Here is a 16,541-nt window from a genome sequence, read left to right on the forward strand (position 1 = left end):
GAGAAGAGTATTATGGTCTTCACATATTTTAATCTCATGGGTTTTTGTGTTTTGGGGGCTCAGAGAACAGAATTTTTATTTTTGGGGGTAAAACACTCATTGACAAAATCTTGGGGGTGGGAAGCACGTTTCCTTGGCTTTTGGGGGCTGGAAGCATTTTTCCCTTTATTTTTAAAGAGTTTTTTGTAATTAGCCATGTAGATCCATTTCTCAGTTTATTTTTAGAAATTGATCACACTTAACCTTCATTAAGCTGCTTAAGCATCATCTCTCTACTGTATTTATTATTTGACAACTGATTATAATAGCGAAATAGAAAAATATTGACTTAAAAGTGAGTCAAATTAGTTGATTACAATAAGTAATCATTGAAAGATGGTTTATATATAAATTGATAATCAAAGTTAGCTTGGATAGAATAATCTTATTTCAAAAGTGATTTTTATATCTACTCCTCTATACAAATGGGAGAACCCAAAATTCACTATTCATGCTATAATAAACGCCGACATTATTACTGTAGCAACATAAAACTGGACTGCGTAGTCTTTTGAAAAAATATTATTGTTACACATGAGAATACTGTAGCAGAAGCAAGACACTGTAACAAAAAAAGGAATATAACGGCTAAACCCGGGATTACTGTAGCAAAAAAACCATTAGGGAAAAAACCCCACACACTGTACTTTGGTAATTGTGTAATTTTTAAGAAATACTAGGCTCATCTTTTAGCAATCATGCTATAAGTATACGCCTAGTATTGCCGCTGCGGTTGGAGAATCTTTGGAGACGAATTGAGCAGAAAGATCCGAACCATGGGATTGAAGGTATCGAACTCTAGCTCCACTTTCGATTTTTATGTACAAAATTAGCATCCTAAGATTTATTGGCGGCTTACTGGCATTTTAAGTCCAGTTTTTTTGGGAAATTAATGTTCTTTTTCTCCAATTATCCGGATCGATCTGGTGAACTCTATCGATTCTTTGTGATTATTTTCTTGCGATCTTTCTAGTTTATATAGATCCGGACCATTTTGATGGATAGTTTTGTTATTAATGACTTTCTAGTGTTCAGATCTGTAGATTTTGTGTTGATCTCTTGTTAAATTTGAAAATTTTGATGGATAATGTGATGTTTAATAAATTTCTGAAAAAATAACTTGTAATTCCTTTTGACTGTGACTCTTTTAGTCAATTAGATGCATGGTTGCTTCCCTGGTTTCTGATCCGAATAATTAGGATGAAGAATTAGGCTTCAAAAAAAAAAATTTATTGGACTCTAGGACGCTACATTATACTTGAGTGACAACTGACAAAGCTATACAGAATTTGAGCATCACAATTCTCAATTTTTTAGATGATGAAATATTGTCTGTTAATCTGTTGAAATCATACCCAATATCTTGAGTAAGTTACTCATCAAGTACATGATTATGTTCATTATTTTGTGACTGCTTCATTTGTTAAAATCTCGCCTGATATCAATTTTTGGTTGGAGGATTCCTCCGTTGGACACTTCAGGATCTGGATACTTGATGCCTGTGTAAGATTTCTTATAGCATGATTAACGGAATTTAACACTCATTTACATACTAAAACGAGATTGAATAAAATGGTACATACCTTCTTCCATTGTTGATTGTAATGAACACCGAAATTACCAATAATTGTTCTCCCTTGTCCACTCCACAACACAACCGAAATGATGGATTATTACATCACAGTACTTGATTATTGATCATACATTGTGTGTGGAAAAATGACTCTCTTTATAGAACTTCCACCATCAAGGAGTTCATAACTACCCAATGTAGTTATGTCTTAAAACCACCAAAGTAGTTAATTCCAAGATTAAATTCAAATTGCTATTAATGTCACATAATAGAATATGAAGAGTCAAAATTCTAACATTCTCCCACTAGACTCAAATATTCTATTAATGTTCCAATGACATAACAGTATTGCTACTTTATGGCCAAATAATTTGTTGCAATTGAATAAGCAAAATAATTAATTCTTGAGAAGCTTCATATATATATATATATATATATTTATACGCTTAAATAGCAATAAATACATGACTTAAACATAATGTGTACACTTTATTTGTCATGAATATAAATCACTAACAACATCAAATAAGTCTAGACATAAAACATAACAAACACTTAAACGTGAACGAGCCCCATGTTGCTTACATGACTCTTAAATGGAATGACTGGTATAGCTTTAGTCAATGGGTCAACAATCATGAACTCTGTTCTTGTGTGTTCAAACTTAACAATGTGATCACGAACTCGACCTTTAGCCTTAAGGAATTTGATGTAAATGTATTTCGTTCGACTTCCGCTTTTATTGTTGTTAGCAAACACAACCGTAGAGGTGTTGTCACAATAAATAAGCAATGGTTTTGAAATGAGATCAACCACTTTAAGCTCCGCAACAAAATCCCTCAACCATGATGCCTGTGATGATGTCTCGTAGCAACCTATAAATTCTGTTTTCATAGTCGAGGATGCAACTAAACTTTGTTTCATACTTTTCTAGGATATTGCACCTCCAGCAAGTAGAAAAATATATCCTGAAGTAGATTTCTTGTATCCTCGCAACCAGCCCAATCAGAATCCGTATATACAATCATTTCCAAATGATCTGAATAACTATATGTAAGCCTATAATCTTTAGTCCCTTTTAGGTATCTCATTATCCTCTTGGCAGCTTTCCAATGAGCCATTTCAGGATTATTTTGATACATTCCCAACATTCCTACTGAAAAGGCAAGATCTTGTCTTGTGCAAACAACCGCATACATAAGACTTCCAACTGCAGAAGCATATGAAATATTCTCTATTTCTTTTAGTTCTGAAACATTGCTTGGACATTGGTCCAAACCAAACTTGTCACCTTTGGAAATATGTGCATCTTTAGGTGCACAATTCTGCATTCCAAATCTATCCAAAACTTTATTAATGCAAGCCTTTTGAGATAATCCCAATTTTTTTAGGGATCTATCTCTGTGAATCTCTATTCCAATAACATAAGATACTTCACCTAAATCCTTCATTTTAAAGTTTTGTGACAAGTAACTTTTAGTCTTATGTAATAGGTCATTATCATTACATGCAAGTAATATATCATCAACATATAGACTAATATAACAAATTTACTCCCACTGATTTTAATATATATGCATTCATCCACAATATTCTCTATAAAACCAAATTTAAGAATTGTATTGTGGAATTTTATATGCCATTGACGGGAAGCTTGTTTAAGCCCATATAATGATTTATTTAGCTTGTAATATAATTAATCTTTTTGCCCAAAAGTAAATCCTTCGGGTTGCCTCATGTATACTTCTTCCTCAAGATCATCATTTAGAAAAACCGTCTTCACATCCATTTGATGTAACTCTAAATCCATATGAGCTACTAATGCCATAACTATTCTTAAAGAATCTTTAGAAGAAGCAGGAGAAAATGTTTCATGAAAATCAATGTCTTCCTTTTGGGTAAACCCTTTGGCTACAAGTCTGTTTTATATCGTTCAACTTTACCAGATGAGTCTTGTTTTGTTTTGAATATCCATTTACAACCAACAACTAAGACTCCTTTCGGTAATTCAACGAGATTCTATTCTTTATTTTTTTCTATAGACTCTAATTCTTCTTTCACGGCATCAAGCCATAAATTAGAATTTTCTCCAATAATGGCTTGTGAAAACGAAGTAGGATCATTTTTAGGTCCTACATCAGTGTTAGACTCTTGAAGATATACGACGTAGTCACTAGGTATTACTGGTTTTCTGATTCTAGAGGATCTTCTTAGTTCAACTTGATTATCCAAATTTTCTTGATTTTGGATAACCGGTACCTCTTGAATTTCCTCAACATGAGGAAGTTAGTCATCTATTTCATTTTGAATTAATTGTTCATTAACTTGATTTGGTGTGTCTTCTATAATAGACACAATTCTCCTTCGAACAATTAATTCTTTAATTGTAGATGATGAACTAGGATTCTTTATTTCCTCAATTCTCATCTTACGAGGAAAATCATCAAAAGTTGAATCCTCAAGAAATTTAGCATTCCTAGTTTCTACAATCTTTGGTGTGTGCAATGGACAATAGAATCTATATCCTTTTGAATTTAAAGCATACCTAATAAGAAGCCATTTTCGGTTCTTGAATCAAGTTTCTTAATGTGAGGATTATATATTCTCACTTCAACTCGGCAACCCCATACGTGCATATGATTCAGACTAGGTTTCCATCCTTTCCAAATCTCAAAAAGAGTTTTTGGAACTGTTTTTGATGGAACACGATTAAGTATATACATAGCAGTGTTTAGTGCTTCACTCCAAAAGGATGACGATAGATCAGCATTACTAATCATGCTTCTAACCATATCCATTAGTGTCCTATTCCTTCTTTTAGCCACACCATATTGTTGTGGTGTACTTGATATTGTGTATTGTGCTATAATACCTTCACTTTTAAGGAATTGGGCAAACAGACCTGGCATTTGTCCTTTTTCGGTGTATCTCTCATAGTACTCTCCATCCCTGTCTAATCTCATAATCTTTATTTTTTTTGTCTAATTGATTTTCTACCTTGACATTATAAGTCTTAAAAGCATCTAATGCTTCAGACTTTTCATTTAGGAGGTATAAATACATATACCTAGAATGGTCATTTGTCATCAATAAATGAGATGAAGTATTTTTGACCATTTAAACAAGGAATTGGAGATGGTCCCCATATGTCTGTATGAATAATTTCAAGACATTCTGTACTCCTTTTAGAATCTTTTTTTAGTAATGTTAGTTTGCTTTTCCTTTATGCAATCCACACATATACTAAAGTTAGTAAAATTTAGATTAGGAAGAATCCCTTCATTTACTAACCTTTTAATTCTATTAACTGAAATATGGCCTAATCTTTTATGCCATAATATAGAGGAGTTATTCTTAATGATACTTCTTTTATTGCCAACATTATCGATGTTTAAAGAAAGCAAATTATTTTCAATGTTTGTGTCTAAATCAAGCTTGTAAAGATTTTCGATAATATTCCAAAACCAATACAAACTTCATCTTTATATAAAAGAAATCCATTAACATTGAAATTAATTTCATAACCACAAATACTTAGTTTTGATACAGAAATCAAATTTCTTGAAAATGAAGGTACATAGAACACATTTTTCAAATCAATTACATAACAAGATTTTAAAATAAGTTGATAGTTTCTCACTGTTTTTACAAGTGACCGCATCCCATTTCCTGAATAGATGCCCGACTCACTTGTCGTCGGCGGCGTCCGTTGGGTTAGAAACCCCTTTATAGTATTGGCAACATGAATTGACGAGTCAGAATCAATCCATCAAGTATTATTAGGAACATGACTAAAATTAGATTTGAAACAAACATATGATATGATATTACCTTTCTTCACGAGCCATTTCTTGTATTTCAGGCAATCTTTCTTAACGTGTCCTCTCTTTTTACAGAAGAAGCAATTTGGACCCTTACCCTTGAACTTCATAGATTGAACTTCATAGGGTTTTTTACAGATGAAGTATTTTTAACTATTTAGACAAGGAATTGGAGATGGTCCCTATATGTCTGTATGAATAATTTTTAGACATTTTGTACTCCTTTTAAAACCCTTTTTAGTAATGTTAGTTTCTTTCCCTTTATGCAATCCATACATGTATTAAAGTTAGTAAAGTTTAGATTAGGAAGAATCTCTTCATTTATTAACCTTTTAATTCTATAAACTGAAATATGGCCTAATCTCTTATGCCATAATATAGTGGAGCTTTCCTTAATGATATTTTTTTATTGCCAACATTATCGACATTTAAAGAAAGCAAATTATTTTTAAAATTTGTGTCTAAATCAAGGTTGTAAAGATTTTCAGATAATATTCCAGAACCAATACAAACTTAATATTTGTATAAAAGAAATCCATTAACATTGAAATTAATTTCATAACCACAAATACTTAGTTTTGATACAGAAATCAAATTTCTTGAAAATGAAGGTACATAGAACACATTTTTCAAATCTTGATACAGAAATCAAATTTCTTGAAAATGAAGGTACATAGAACACATTTTTCAAATCAATTACATAACAAGATTTTAAAATAAGTTGATAGTTTCTCACTGTTTTTACAAGTGACCGCATCCCATTTCCTGAATAGATGCCCGACTCACTTGTCGTCGGCGGCGTCCGTTGGGTTAGAAACCCCTTTATAGTATTGGCAACATGAATTGACGAGTCAGAATCAATCCATCAAGTATTATTAGGAACATGACTAAAATTAGATTTGAAACAAACATATGATATGATATTACCTTTCTTCACGAGCCATTTCTTGTATTTCAGGCAATCTTTCTTAACGTGTCCTCTCTTTTTACAGAAGAAGCAGTTTGGACCTTTACCCTTGAACTTCATAGGTTGTTTTCCTTTAACCTTTAACAGATCAGATCCATTTTTACCTTTAAATGCAATTTTCTTATTATGAGTTGTTATATTAACACTTTCTATAACCTCATGTTTAAGTATTTCTTCTTCTTGAACACACATGGTTAGGAGTTCATTTACAGACCAATTCTCTATGTGTGTATTGTAAGAGATCTTGAAAGGTCCATACTCCACTGGAAGTGAAGAAAGTATGAAATGCACTAGAAATGATTCAGATATATCAATTTTTAGAGGTTTAAGTTGGGAAGCAATATCCCTTAATTGCATAATATGCATGCGCACACCCTTACGAGCATCATATTTCACATTTGTGAGTTTCTGAATCAAGGTTGTAGCCATAGCCTTGTCACAAACAATAAATTGCTCCTCGAATGCTTTCATGAAATATTTTACCTTATCAAATTCAGGAATTGATCCCCGAATACTTCGATTAATATGTGATTTCATAAGCATCATACTGAGACGATTTGCATGCTCCCATTTTTTAAATTCAGTCTTCTTACTTGGTTCCGTAGTCTCCATGAGAGTAGGACATTCTTTATGGAGAGCCAAGTCTAGATTTAAGCAGCCTAATTTTAGAAGGATCTTGTCCTTCCAATCTGAAAAATTATCGCCGCTTAGAATCGGGACTTCATTAACTACAGAAACAGGAACAACTGCATTGAAATGAAACAAAATTAATGCTACGAAAATTAAACTTTATTCAATGTAATGACTTTTAACCTTCCTGTGGATAGAGGTCCTAAAATACATAGATTCATTACTTAGTCTTTAATTAAGAACAACAAAAGTTTGATTATAATGAAGGAAAATTTTCATACCTGTGGGTATAAGAAATTTCCCCACTATAAACAAATATGCTTTATTAACCCAATAAATTACATAGATCATTACTTCCCTGTGGGGTATAGCAGAGATATATGTAAATATGATTGCAACTCTGGATTGAATTAACATCTTTAATAATGAGATATAACTTTTTTTTCATGACTTATAGATGTTGTGGCCATTCTACAAGTTTAAAACTTAATCTCATTAAAACAGTCATTATAAAATCATTCAATCCAAAAGGAAATTAAACTGAAAAGTAGGCAATTTGTTCAAAATGAAAATTCGGAACTGCAATGTAAGAAGAGGAAAAAATTTTAGATTTTATTTTTTAATCAAACCCAAGACCCACAAGGCCCTTGTCAAGATATATTAATATGGGGGGATTTGAACCTATGACCTTGGATTCCTCACTCAAAACTCTTACCACTAGGCTACTTTATTAGTTGGTAAAAAATGATTCCAAGTTCTATAAAACTTTCAATAGTACAGAAAATAAATTATACCGAAATAAATTCGAGAAAACAACAAAATTACATCATATAATGGCTTTGATACTAATTGTAAGATTTCTTATAGCATGATTAACAGAATTTAACACTCGTTTACATATTAAAACAAGATTGAATAAAATGGTACATACCTTCTTCCATTGTTCAATGTAATGAACACCGAAATTATTGATAATTGTTCTTCCTTGTCCACTCCACAACACAAAACCGAGATGATGGATTATTACATCACATGACTTGATTATTGATCATACATTGTGTGTGGACAAGTGACTCTCTTTATAGAACTCCCACCACCAAGGAGTTCATAACTATCCAATGTAGTTATGTCTTAAAACCAACAAAGTAGTTAATTCCAAGATTAAATTCAAATTGCTATTAATGTCACATAATAGAATATGAAGAGTCAAAATTCTAACAGCATGTCTTCTGTGTGCATGTAAACACTGGCTTGGGTCACATAATGGCTCGAACCTCTTCCAAACTACAATCCACCCCTTGATGTTGATTTCAGACACATTGCGCGACCCATTTAAGATTTTTTTTTCAAATTTAGAGCATATGACTGGATTTACATTTGTTTTTAACTAGCAAGATTAAATTTTGTTCACCTTCCACAAGAAAAGATATAAGCTAGAAAACTTGTAATTTTTTTATGAATATGCATCTATGACTTGCACTTTTCACTACTAGTTTCCCCCTCTAGCCTTCCGATTCTTATGGTTGTTTCTGTTAGTTCTTTGTCACAAATGAATAATATCTATATTTTTCTTACTTGGTAAGCATATCGATGCCAAATGACCTTTTATGGTCTTAAAATGCAGGAAGAATTTGAAGAGCATGCTGAGAAAGCTAAAACACTACCAGAGAATACTACAAATGAGAACAAGCTGATCCTGTATGGGCTTTACAAGCAGGCAACTGTTGGACCTGTCAACACTTGTACGTACTGAATCAACTCATTATTCTTGCAGTAGTTATTAACGTACACAAGTCAGTCGGTCAAACACGTTATATGATGGTGATTTAAGAGACAAATACTGCTTAATGATATGACATTTCTTTGGTAACTTGAAATTGCGACAGCATTTGAAACATTGCTTCCTTATCATTATCATTTGATTACTACAGGCTATTTTTACTACTTATTGACCTCTGTCAAACATGGGTAATCGATTATTACAACTTTTATTGTGTGTTTGGAAGTTCATTTCATGTATTTCTTGTGTTCCCTAACATTAGCATTATATACAACATTGCATTTGTTTGATTTCGAGTGCATGACAAATGTGTCACGTGCCTATCCTTTTTGTAACCAGAGAGTCAGAGACTTATCTATCTTTAGCAAGAGCTCCATAAGCGAGTATATTTTTCCTTCCTCTCCTTAATAAGGGGTGCAATTTGGTGACTTGCTTTTGGATTGAGGATCAAGCCTGACCCAACCCAAGGTCACATGCAAGGTAATAACAACCTGAATAACACCCAGCCTCTGAAGGGTTAATTTAGGGTTAGGCTGGTTTGTACTCAGGTTGGTCAGCTCTGGAAACCTTAAACCTAAAAGAGAAAAGACACGCTCATTGAAAAATAAAATGAAAGGAGAGTTTTACCAGTAAATGTCATGCGACAGAGCAATCTCAAAATCTAAGAGTTTTACCTCTATAGTAATGAGAAATAACAACTAAACGTTCTACTTATGGAGCAAAACCACAACTAGGCATGAAATGCAATCTAAGACTTGTAAATCTCAAATGTGCTCAATGTACGTTTGAACTGCTATCAGACCTGGTTTGGATTCGCTATGGGTCAAATCCTAAGTTGACGAGTAATCAAATTGGTTCATAGAAAACAGGATTTTTATTATGTGGTGCATTGACCGACTTAATCAAGGGCATTTAGTTACACACCTCCTGAAGTCTTCTTTCTGATACAACCCCCAAGATTATGAATCTTTGTATAGAATCCTCCAAGAACACGAGGTTTATAAAAACAAACAATCCTTGCTAATTGATGTTATAACTGAGAACCAAACATCTCCTTGCTATTTTGAAAAATTGGTAACAGAATATTAACTTGTAGGAAAGGCAATATTGATGTTTGGTGAGCAGATGCCTCACCCAACATTGTAGTTAATTTTTTTTTTTTTTTTTTTTTTTCTTAGTTGATGGAGTGATACACTTATTTCAATTAAAATACCCTACAGTGTTACAATCACATTAAGTTATGAGAGAGAGAGAGAGAGAGAGAGAGAGGATAAAGTTTGGGTAATATTCTTGTGTTACGTTATATGCTAGTGAAATTGCTGTTCCTAGGGTGAAATGGGTCTTAAGCATGCATACTGTTGTTGTTGTTTTTGGCAAATTGTAAGTGGGTTAATATAATTTACTCTTTTCTCAGTTTATATATTGGTCAGCCTTCAAGATTTTACCTTCCTGAAATAGATGGTGTTTGATCTCTGCAGCTCGCCCGGGTATGTTCAACATGAGAGACAGGGCCAAGTGGGATGCATGGAAGGCTGTTGAAGGTTCTTAACTCGCCCTATAATTTGTTTTTAGAACCATAGACTTCCATAAATTTTATTTTTTTATGTGAATTTCCCTTGCCAACAGGAAAATCCCAGGATGAAGCCATGAGCGACTACATCACCAAGGTGAAGCAGTTGCTGGAAGAAGCTGCCGCTGCAAATTGAACTGCGTAGTTTGTTTGTTGCTTGCTCGGTTGCTGTGTGAAAGTATTATTATTTACCTCTTTGCAGTATGAATGTAGGCTTATCTAGATTTACTTATGCTTTCAACGAAAAATATTCCTACTTGAACATTAGTAATTCTTATGTTCTATGTGTCAATGAACTGAGAGCCCTTGTTAATGCTGGTTGGTTGTTAAAATTCAGAGCTCGTCTATTGATCGACTCATAAGCCCCTGTGATGTAGTAACAGTGCACAAATGGGGTAATTTGGAGAATTGAGACTGATTGAATATTGTCAACATAAGCAGAATTTTAAGTGTGGCTGATAAGGCGATGAAAAGAATTTGCATATGCGCTGTCAATATAGCATAATAAGCTGAATCGAGAGCCACGACCTACAACCCACTCTTGGAACTTGGATTCTATAAGCTTTGCTTTATTGGGCTTCAATGTCTCAATGTGAATTTGGCATGTAATTTCTAGCCAATTGCATCTTCTAGCAATTCTGGATTACATTAGTATACTAGTCTGCACCCATGCAAAGTACGGCCTCCATTTTTTTATTTTTTTCTACAGTAAAGTTTTTGTAAGCGCTACAGGAATGTTTTTAAAAGAGCTACAGTATCCCGCTTAAGCTTCAGTAATAACACTTAGTAATAACGTTACAATATTTTACTGTAACATAAATCTCAGATCCTCGTTTCTGTGCTACAACAAAAATGTTACATTTATGCTACAACAACAATGCTACAGATTTTTTTTACTGTAGTATGAATAGTGAATCTTGGATCCTTCCATTATTATAAAGGAATAGATTTGGAAGTTGGAACTGAGTTGATTTAACGATATCATGTTGTTACCTTTAAGTGAAATTCCACTCCCATTCTCGATTTTCAGTAACAAGGTTAAGTTAGCAATAAACCATGTGTATGTATGTATATGCTCAATTAAAACCTTTGGATATTTAAAACGAAAGCAAATTGCTCGATAAGCTGCAGTAATTATAAGCATGGTAATGCAAACAAAAACCTTAAAGCGAAGTCATCAGTTATGTTTTAAATCTATACTAAGTCAAGAGTGCTGTATATTTACGTGTCATCTTCATCATCGATAGTTTAGCTATAATAAAACAATATAAATTATACTGAAGATGCCGAAAAATCTCGTACGTGATTTTGAGACATCATCGAACCAAGGGGTACTGAGATATGCAATAATCCCTTACACGTGATGAGCCATCCCTCGCTAAAATACCCTCAACATCACCGATGATTCTTGCTAACCAGATCTCCAGATTCCTTTGTATCTCCTTGAAGTTGTTTCCAATTGTATCCAAGGACCTTCTTGTGCTTAGTTTTGACTGTCCTGTGAGCTCGTCTCCTGCGAAGCTCTTTGTTGTCTCTACTTGCAGGGAGCTCAGTTTTTGTCGTGTTTCAGTTGATCGATGTTGGAGGCGGACAGCTTCGAGCAGGAACTCTGTCTGCTGCTGTGTCCGGAACTCTGGACTCAGGGTTGGCTCACAAGGGTCACTGGCTTGCTATGATGTTGGCATAAAAAAGAAGATGATAAGTCAGTCACAATGGTTCTAAATCTAAAATGAAAGAAGTATTATCATTTCCACTAACCATGGGGACGGTGGTTAGAACTAAACATAAAACCCGGAAAGCCAATAGGTTAGAACCTAAACATTCTGTTGAAGATCAGATTAAAGCTTAGATGTTCCAGCGCCAAACCAAAGTGCAAGTTGCTATCAAATGAAAATTAAAATAATATGCAAGTGAAACCGTAGCTAAAATAGTATTCGCAAATTTCATTAATTCGACGCCACCTCCTTTCATCACCAAGCAATTTTCTGGGTGCTTCAACTTGATTTCGATGTGTGGATGTTGTATCTTCATAATTACAATCAATATTTTTCACTAGTTGTTGGTTTGCAAAGAAAATCAAATGTGTTCTCAAACTGAACAAATATTCTTTTGTTTAATATAAAAAGATCTACAGTTGACATCTTTGTGTTCCATGGGATTGTCAATACTTGTATACAGGAACTTCAATAATTCTGACATTTTTTCCTCAATGAAAAAGGGTGAAATAAGCTCCAAGACAAAATTTACTTAGGTAAGTCTAAGTCTACAATAGCAAAATAATATATGGTCATTATGACTTTCAAAGGAAACATATGCCCCCTAGTTTTTTTTGAATGAGAAAGAAAAGCAATATAGAGACTTGATCTTGCTCAAGTAAAGAATCAAAACGGGCCAATTTATTCCAGAAATAAATCGAACACAGCAATCATCGCTGCATCAAAAATCTTGAGGAAACCATAAAATTTTTGCACTGTGAAAAACACGGTGACAACATGAGATAACTATTAGTTTATATAGATTTAACACAGTTATACTGGACTAGAAATCAGGCATAAGTAAAGTTTTATACCCAATAAAGATAAAGACTTACCATTCTCCTGCATAGATCGTCGATTTTCCCAGTAAGAGATTGGTATCTCTTTGCTTGCTTCCTCATCAATGATGATACCTTGGACAAATTACTCAACTCTTGCTCCAGTAATTTAAGCTTAGAGGAAACAGTTGAATCACCGTCCACCTTCCAAGGGGATTCCCTCCTGAAAACCAGCGATTAATTTTAAAAACTATAGTTAATTAAAATGATTAGCTTATTAGAATCATCAAATAAATAATATTATTAAGGCTCACCTTGATACAAAATTTTTCATGTGATACATAGATTCAAGAGAATCATACTGCATATCCTACAAAAGTCAGATTAAAACTATTAGGAGAGTCCAAAAAATGAACACGCACAAGACAATGTTTTTGTTGTATTCACTCGTTAAACATGGAAATATGATCTAGATAGACAATATTTTAATTTGGGTAACATCCAGATCCCCAATTGTAAGGGGAACTCCATTCCAAGTAGTGATTTCTTTCCTTCCTCTAAAAAACAATCCCCTGGATTATTTCATGCAGTTATGCACAATCATATTATAACTCAAGGTGACACAATTCATATTTAGCATGATCAAAAACTGGTGGGAAAAACAAGAATAATTCTTTTCTAATTTAACCATCCTAACTGAAATATATTTCAAGAGTAGGTTGTCGAAGCTAGTACTACTGACTCTTCCACTTAAAGGCTAACACCATAGAGCTTTGAGTTAGAAACCTTGAGCTAAAGTAAAATTACTCCAAAATAATAACTTTTTACCATCCACCGTCCCTTTTGATACTTTCACCATCCACCATAGAGCTCAAATATTCATAGCCAAGTATTCCCTTGGAAGGGTTGAGCTTGACTTTATACTAAGATAATAAACAAGTTCAATCCTGTGTTTATCTTGTTTGAGACACAAGGGGGGGAAAATACATGTTCTAAATTGGAATTTTCCGTTCAATAAAAATATAAATAAAAATTGCTAAAACTTCGAATGTTAGATTAGGTGAAAGGCGAGTAACAGAACAATTTAAACTCGGAACGTTCCTTAAATAGAAACTGGGGTTTCACACAATGACACAAACATTCAGCAAGGTATTGGAGAGATCGCTATTATATCACAAAAACATCCAAGTTTGGGGAAAGATTGTCACAAACAACAGCACATCCTTTTTTTTTAATTGAAGAATCCTGTTTATTTACCAGAAACATAAATAATTTTTTTTAAAAAAACCAAAAATTCAAAGCTAAACTAGTAACAAAAACCACACATTTGCGCCAAAAAAAAAGGATAACAACAATTCCTAATAGCTCTTTATCCATATAAAGAATGCCTGAATTTCTAAAACAAACAAAAATTGATAAATTGCTTTTTTAAAAAAAGGGAGAAAAAATTTCTTTACCTGCTGCCACCCGCTGGCAGCCCTCTCCACCCATCGTTTCGAATCCCTCCCCTTCTCCCCTGCGTAATAAGCCGCCGCCATCTCGTCCATCTCCCCAAACCCCAGCCCCTCCGAAACCCTAACCCTAGCCTCCTCTTGCTCCTCCTCTTCCTCTCTCCTCGCCGCCACGAGATCCAGCATCTCTGTTTGATAATTTTTTAATTTAGCAGTATCTGTTTATGCATTTGCTCCTCTACAAATGTTGGTGAATATAATATACTTGAGCTAGAGAGATATTGCCGCTCCTCCTGCTGCCACGCGTGGCGGTGGCTGGCGAAGATCTCGACGACGCGGGCGTTGGCCTTGGAGTCCTCCTTCCTCCTCGACCTCAGGGTTTTCAGCTGGTCCTCAGCCTGGAAGAGCTTGAGGCCGAGGATTCGGTTGCGGGATTGGAGAGAGGAGAGGTAGGGGATGGAGGATTTGGGGAGGAGGCCTAAGAAGACGGCGAAGGAGAGGCCGAGATAGGTGGAGAGAGATGAGGGGTTAGGAGGGTCGTCGCCCGCTGAGATTGAGATCGAGCTGATTGGTTTGGCCGCCATTATTGGAGAGCGGAAGCTTGGAGTTGGAGCTCTGGAGGAGTTGATAGTTTTAGAGGAGAGAGAGAGAGAGAGAGGAGGGAACCAGTTCCCATATGCCGCCGTTTATGCATGTAGGGGTCGAGGTACGACGGTCCAGAGTTACGGAGATTACTGTAATGCCCTTTTTCTTAATATATTCTTTCTTCGTAATTGCGATGAGATGAGAGTATTGAATATAGGACGGGCTGATCATGTGCACCAGAAAAAAACATCTTTACGGATCGATTAGAAAAAAAATGATAAGATCCCCATCACTCTTTAAGATTAGGTATGTAAGCCTTATCGAAATGTAAGAATAGGATTCGTTCGGTTAATCTTTAAAATTTGAGATCAAGATTTTTGAACCAACTGAATTTTGACCGTTTTAGGGGCTGTTTGGTGGTATGTTTTTAGGGGCTGTTTGTTTCCTTTTTTTGAGAGGGAAAGATAGGGAAAGCCTGTCAAAAGTCTGTCAAAAGTATAGCTTTTGACAGGCTTTCCACCCAAATCGCCTCTTTTAGAGACGATTTGGGTGGAAAGCTTGTCAAAAGCTGCACTTTTGGCAGACTTTCACCATCTTTTCCTCTCAAAAAAAGGAAACAAACAGCCCCTTATCATGTAAAAGAATAGAAAGTGTAAAAAAGAAGGTCTCAATGTCAGCTTTCATCATTTTACATTGTTTGTTTAAATTCTATTTTACATGAAAAGATTAACCTTTTGATGAGGTGTCACTGAAAGCAAAATCATCAAAATTAGGAGTGATTTTGTTGGAAAGCTGACACAATGTCATAAATGTGTCCAAAAAAAATAAAAAAGTCAAAACCTTGTAGAAAGTGGTGAGGTGGATAACCACTTTCCATTTTGTGTCATAAATACTCTAGTTTACATTATACTATCCAAACAATGTAATACTATTATTTTAGGATTCACAAAGATTCCTAACCAAACAATGTAAACACTCGAATGAAAAGTGGTGAGGTGGATAACCACTTTCTATTTTGTGTCATAAATACTCTAGTTTCCTAAATGCATCCAAATAGCCCCTTAGCCTTTTAGCTTGCTTCCACTTGAATTTCTTTTTTTTTTTTCAAACCGAAGCGGCTAGTTTCTTGGTTTTCTAATCCTTCGTTCTTTCTTTTTGTCTGATGGCTCGTAATTTTTTTTCTTTAGTTTTCTTAAATTTTTTATGTTTACATTCTTCATGATCTGATCCCTTAGGGCCCGTTTCGATGAGGTGTTTTGCCCCAAAAATTGGGAGGAAAGCTGCCAAAATGATAGCCTTTTGGCAGCTTTTCCCCAAAATCGTCTCTTTAAGAGGCGATTTTGAGGGAAAGCTGCCAAAAAGCTACCATTTTGGCAGCTTTCCTCCCAATTTTCGGGACAAAATACCCCATCCAAACGGACCCTTAGTCTGGTCCGTCTTTTATTAATATCTTGATCTGTGTTCTTCTCTTTGGTTTGTAAACTAAGTGGATCCCTAGCCCAACCCGAATGGATCGAGTCCAACCAAAATAATTCGTTTAATTTAATTTGATTTAGAAGCAGAAATTGTTTCGTACATCTTAGTCTAGCAGA

General features: G+C 34.5%; 2 protein-coding genes across 2 annotated transcripts; one reads left to right on the forward strand and one right to left on the reverse strand.

The window, feature by feature from the left end:
* On the forward strand, positions 722-10,716 carry LOC109836946 (acyl-CoA-binding protein). The gene is made up of 4 exons (XM_020405006.1): positions 722-827; positions 8,655-8,772; positions 10,289-10,351; positions 10,437-10,716. The coding sequence occupies exons 1-4, from the start codon at positions 816-818 to the stop codon at positions 10,514-10,516; spliced, it is 273 nt and encodes a 90-aa protein (XP_020260595.1). The 5' UTR covers positions 722-815; the 3' UTR covers positions 10,517-10,716.
* Positions 11,544-15,051, reverse strand: LOC109838354. The gene is made up of 5 exons (XM_020406805.1): positions 14,630-15,051; positions 14,371-14,552; positions 13,228-13,283; positions 12,971-13,136; positions 11,544-12,050 (listed from the first exon to the last, which is right to left on the reverse strand). Exons 1-5 carry the CDS (start codon positions 14,946-14,948, stop codon positions 11,697-11,699), a joined length of 1,077 nt encoding a protein of 358 aa, XP_020262394.1. The 5' UTR covers positions 14,949-15,051; the 3' UTR covers positions 11,544-11,696.

The sequence above is a fragment of the Asparagus officinalis genome, chromosome 4 (genome assembly GCF_001876935.1).
Source record: "Asparagus officinalis chromosome 4, Aspof.V1, whole genome shotgun sequence".
Lineage (NCBI taxonomy): Eukaryota > Viridiplantae > Streptophyta > Magnoliopsida > Asparagales > Asparagaceae > Asparagus > Asparagus officinalis.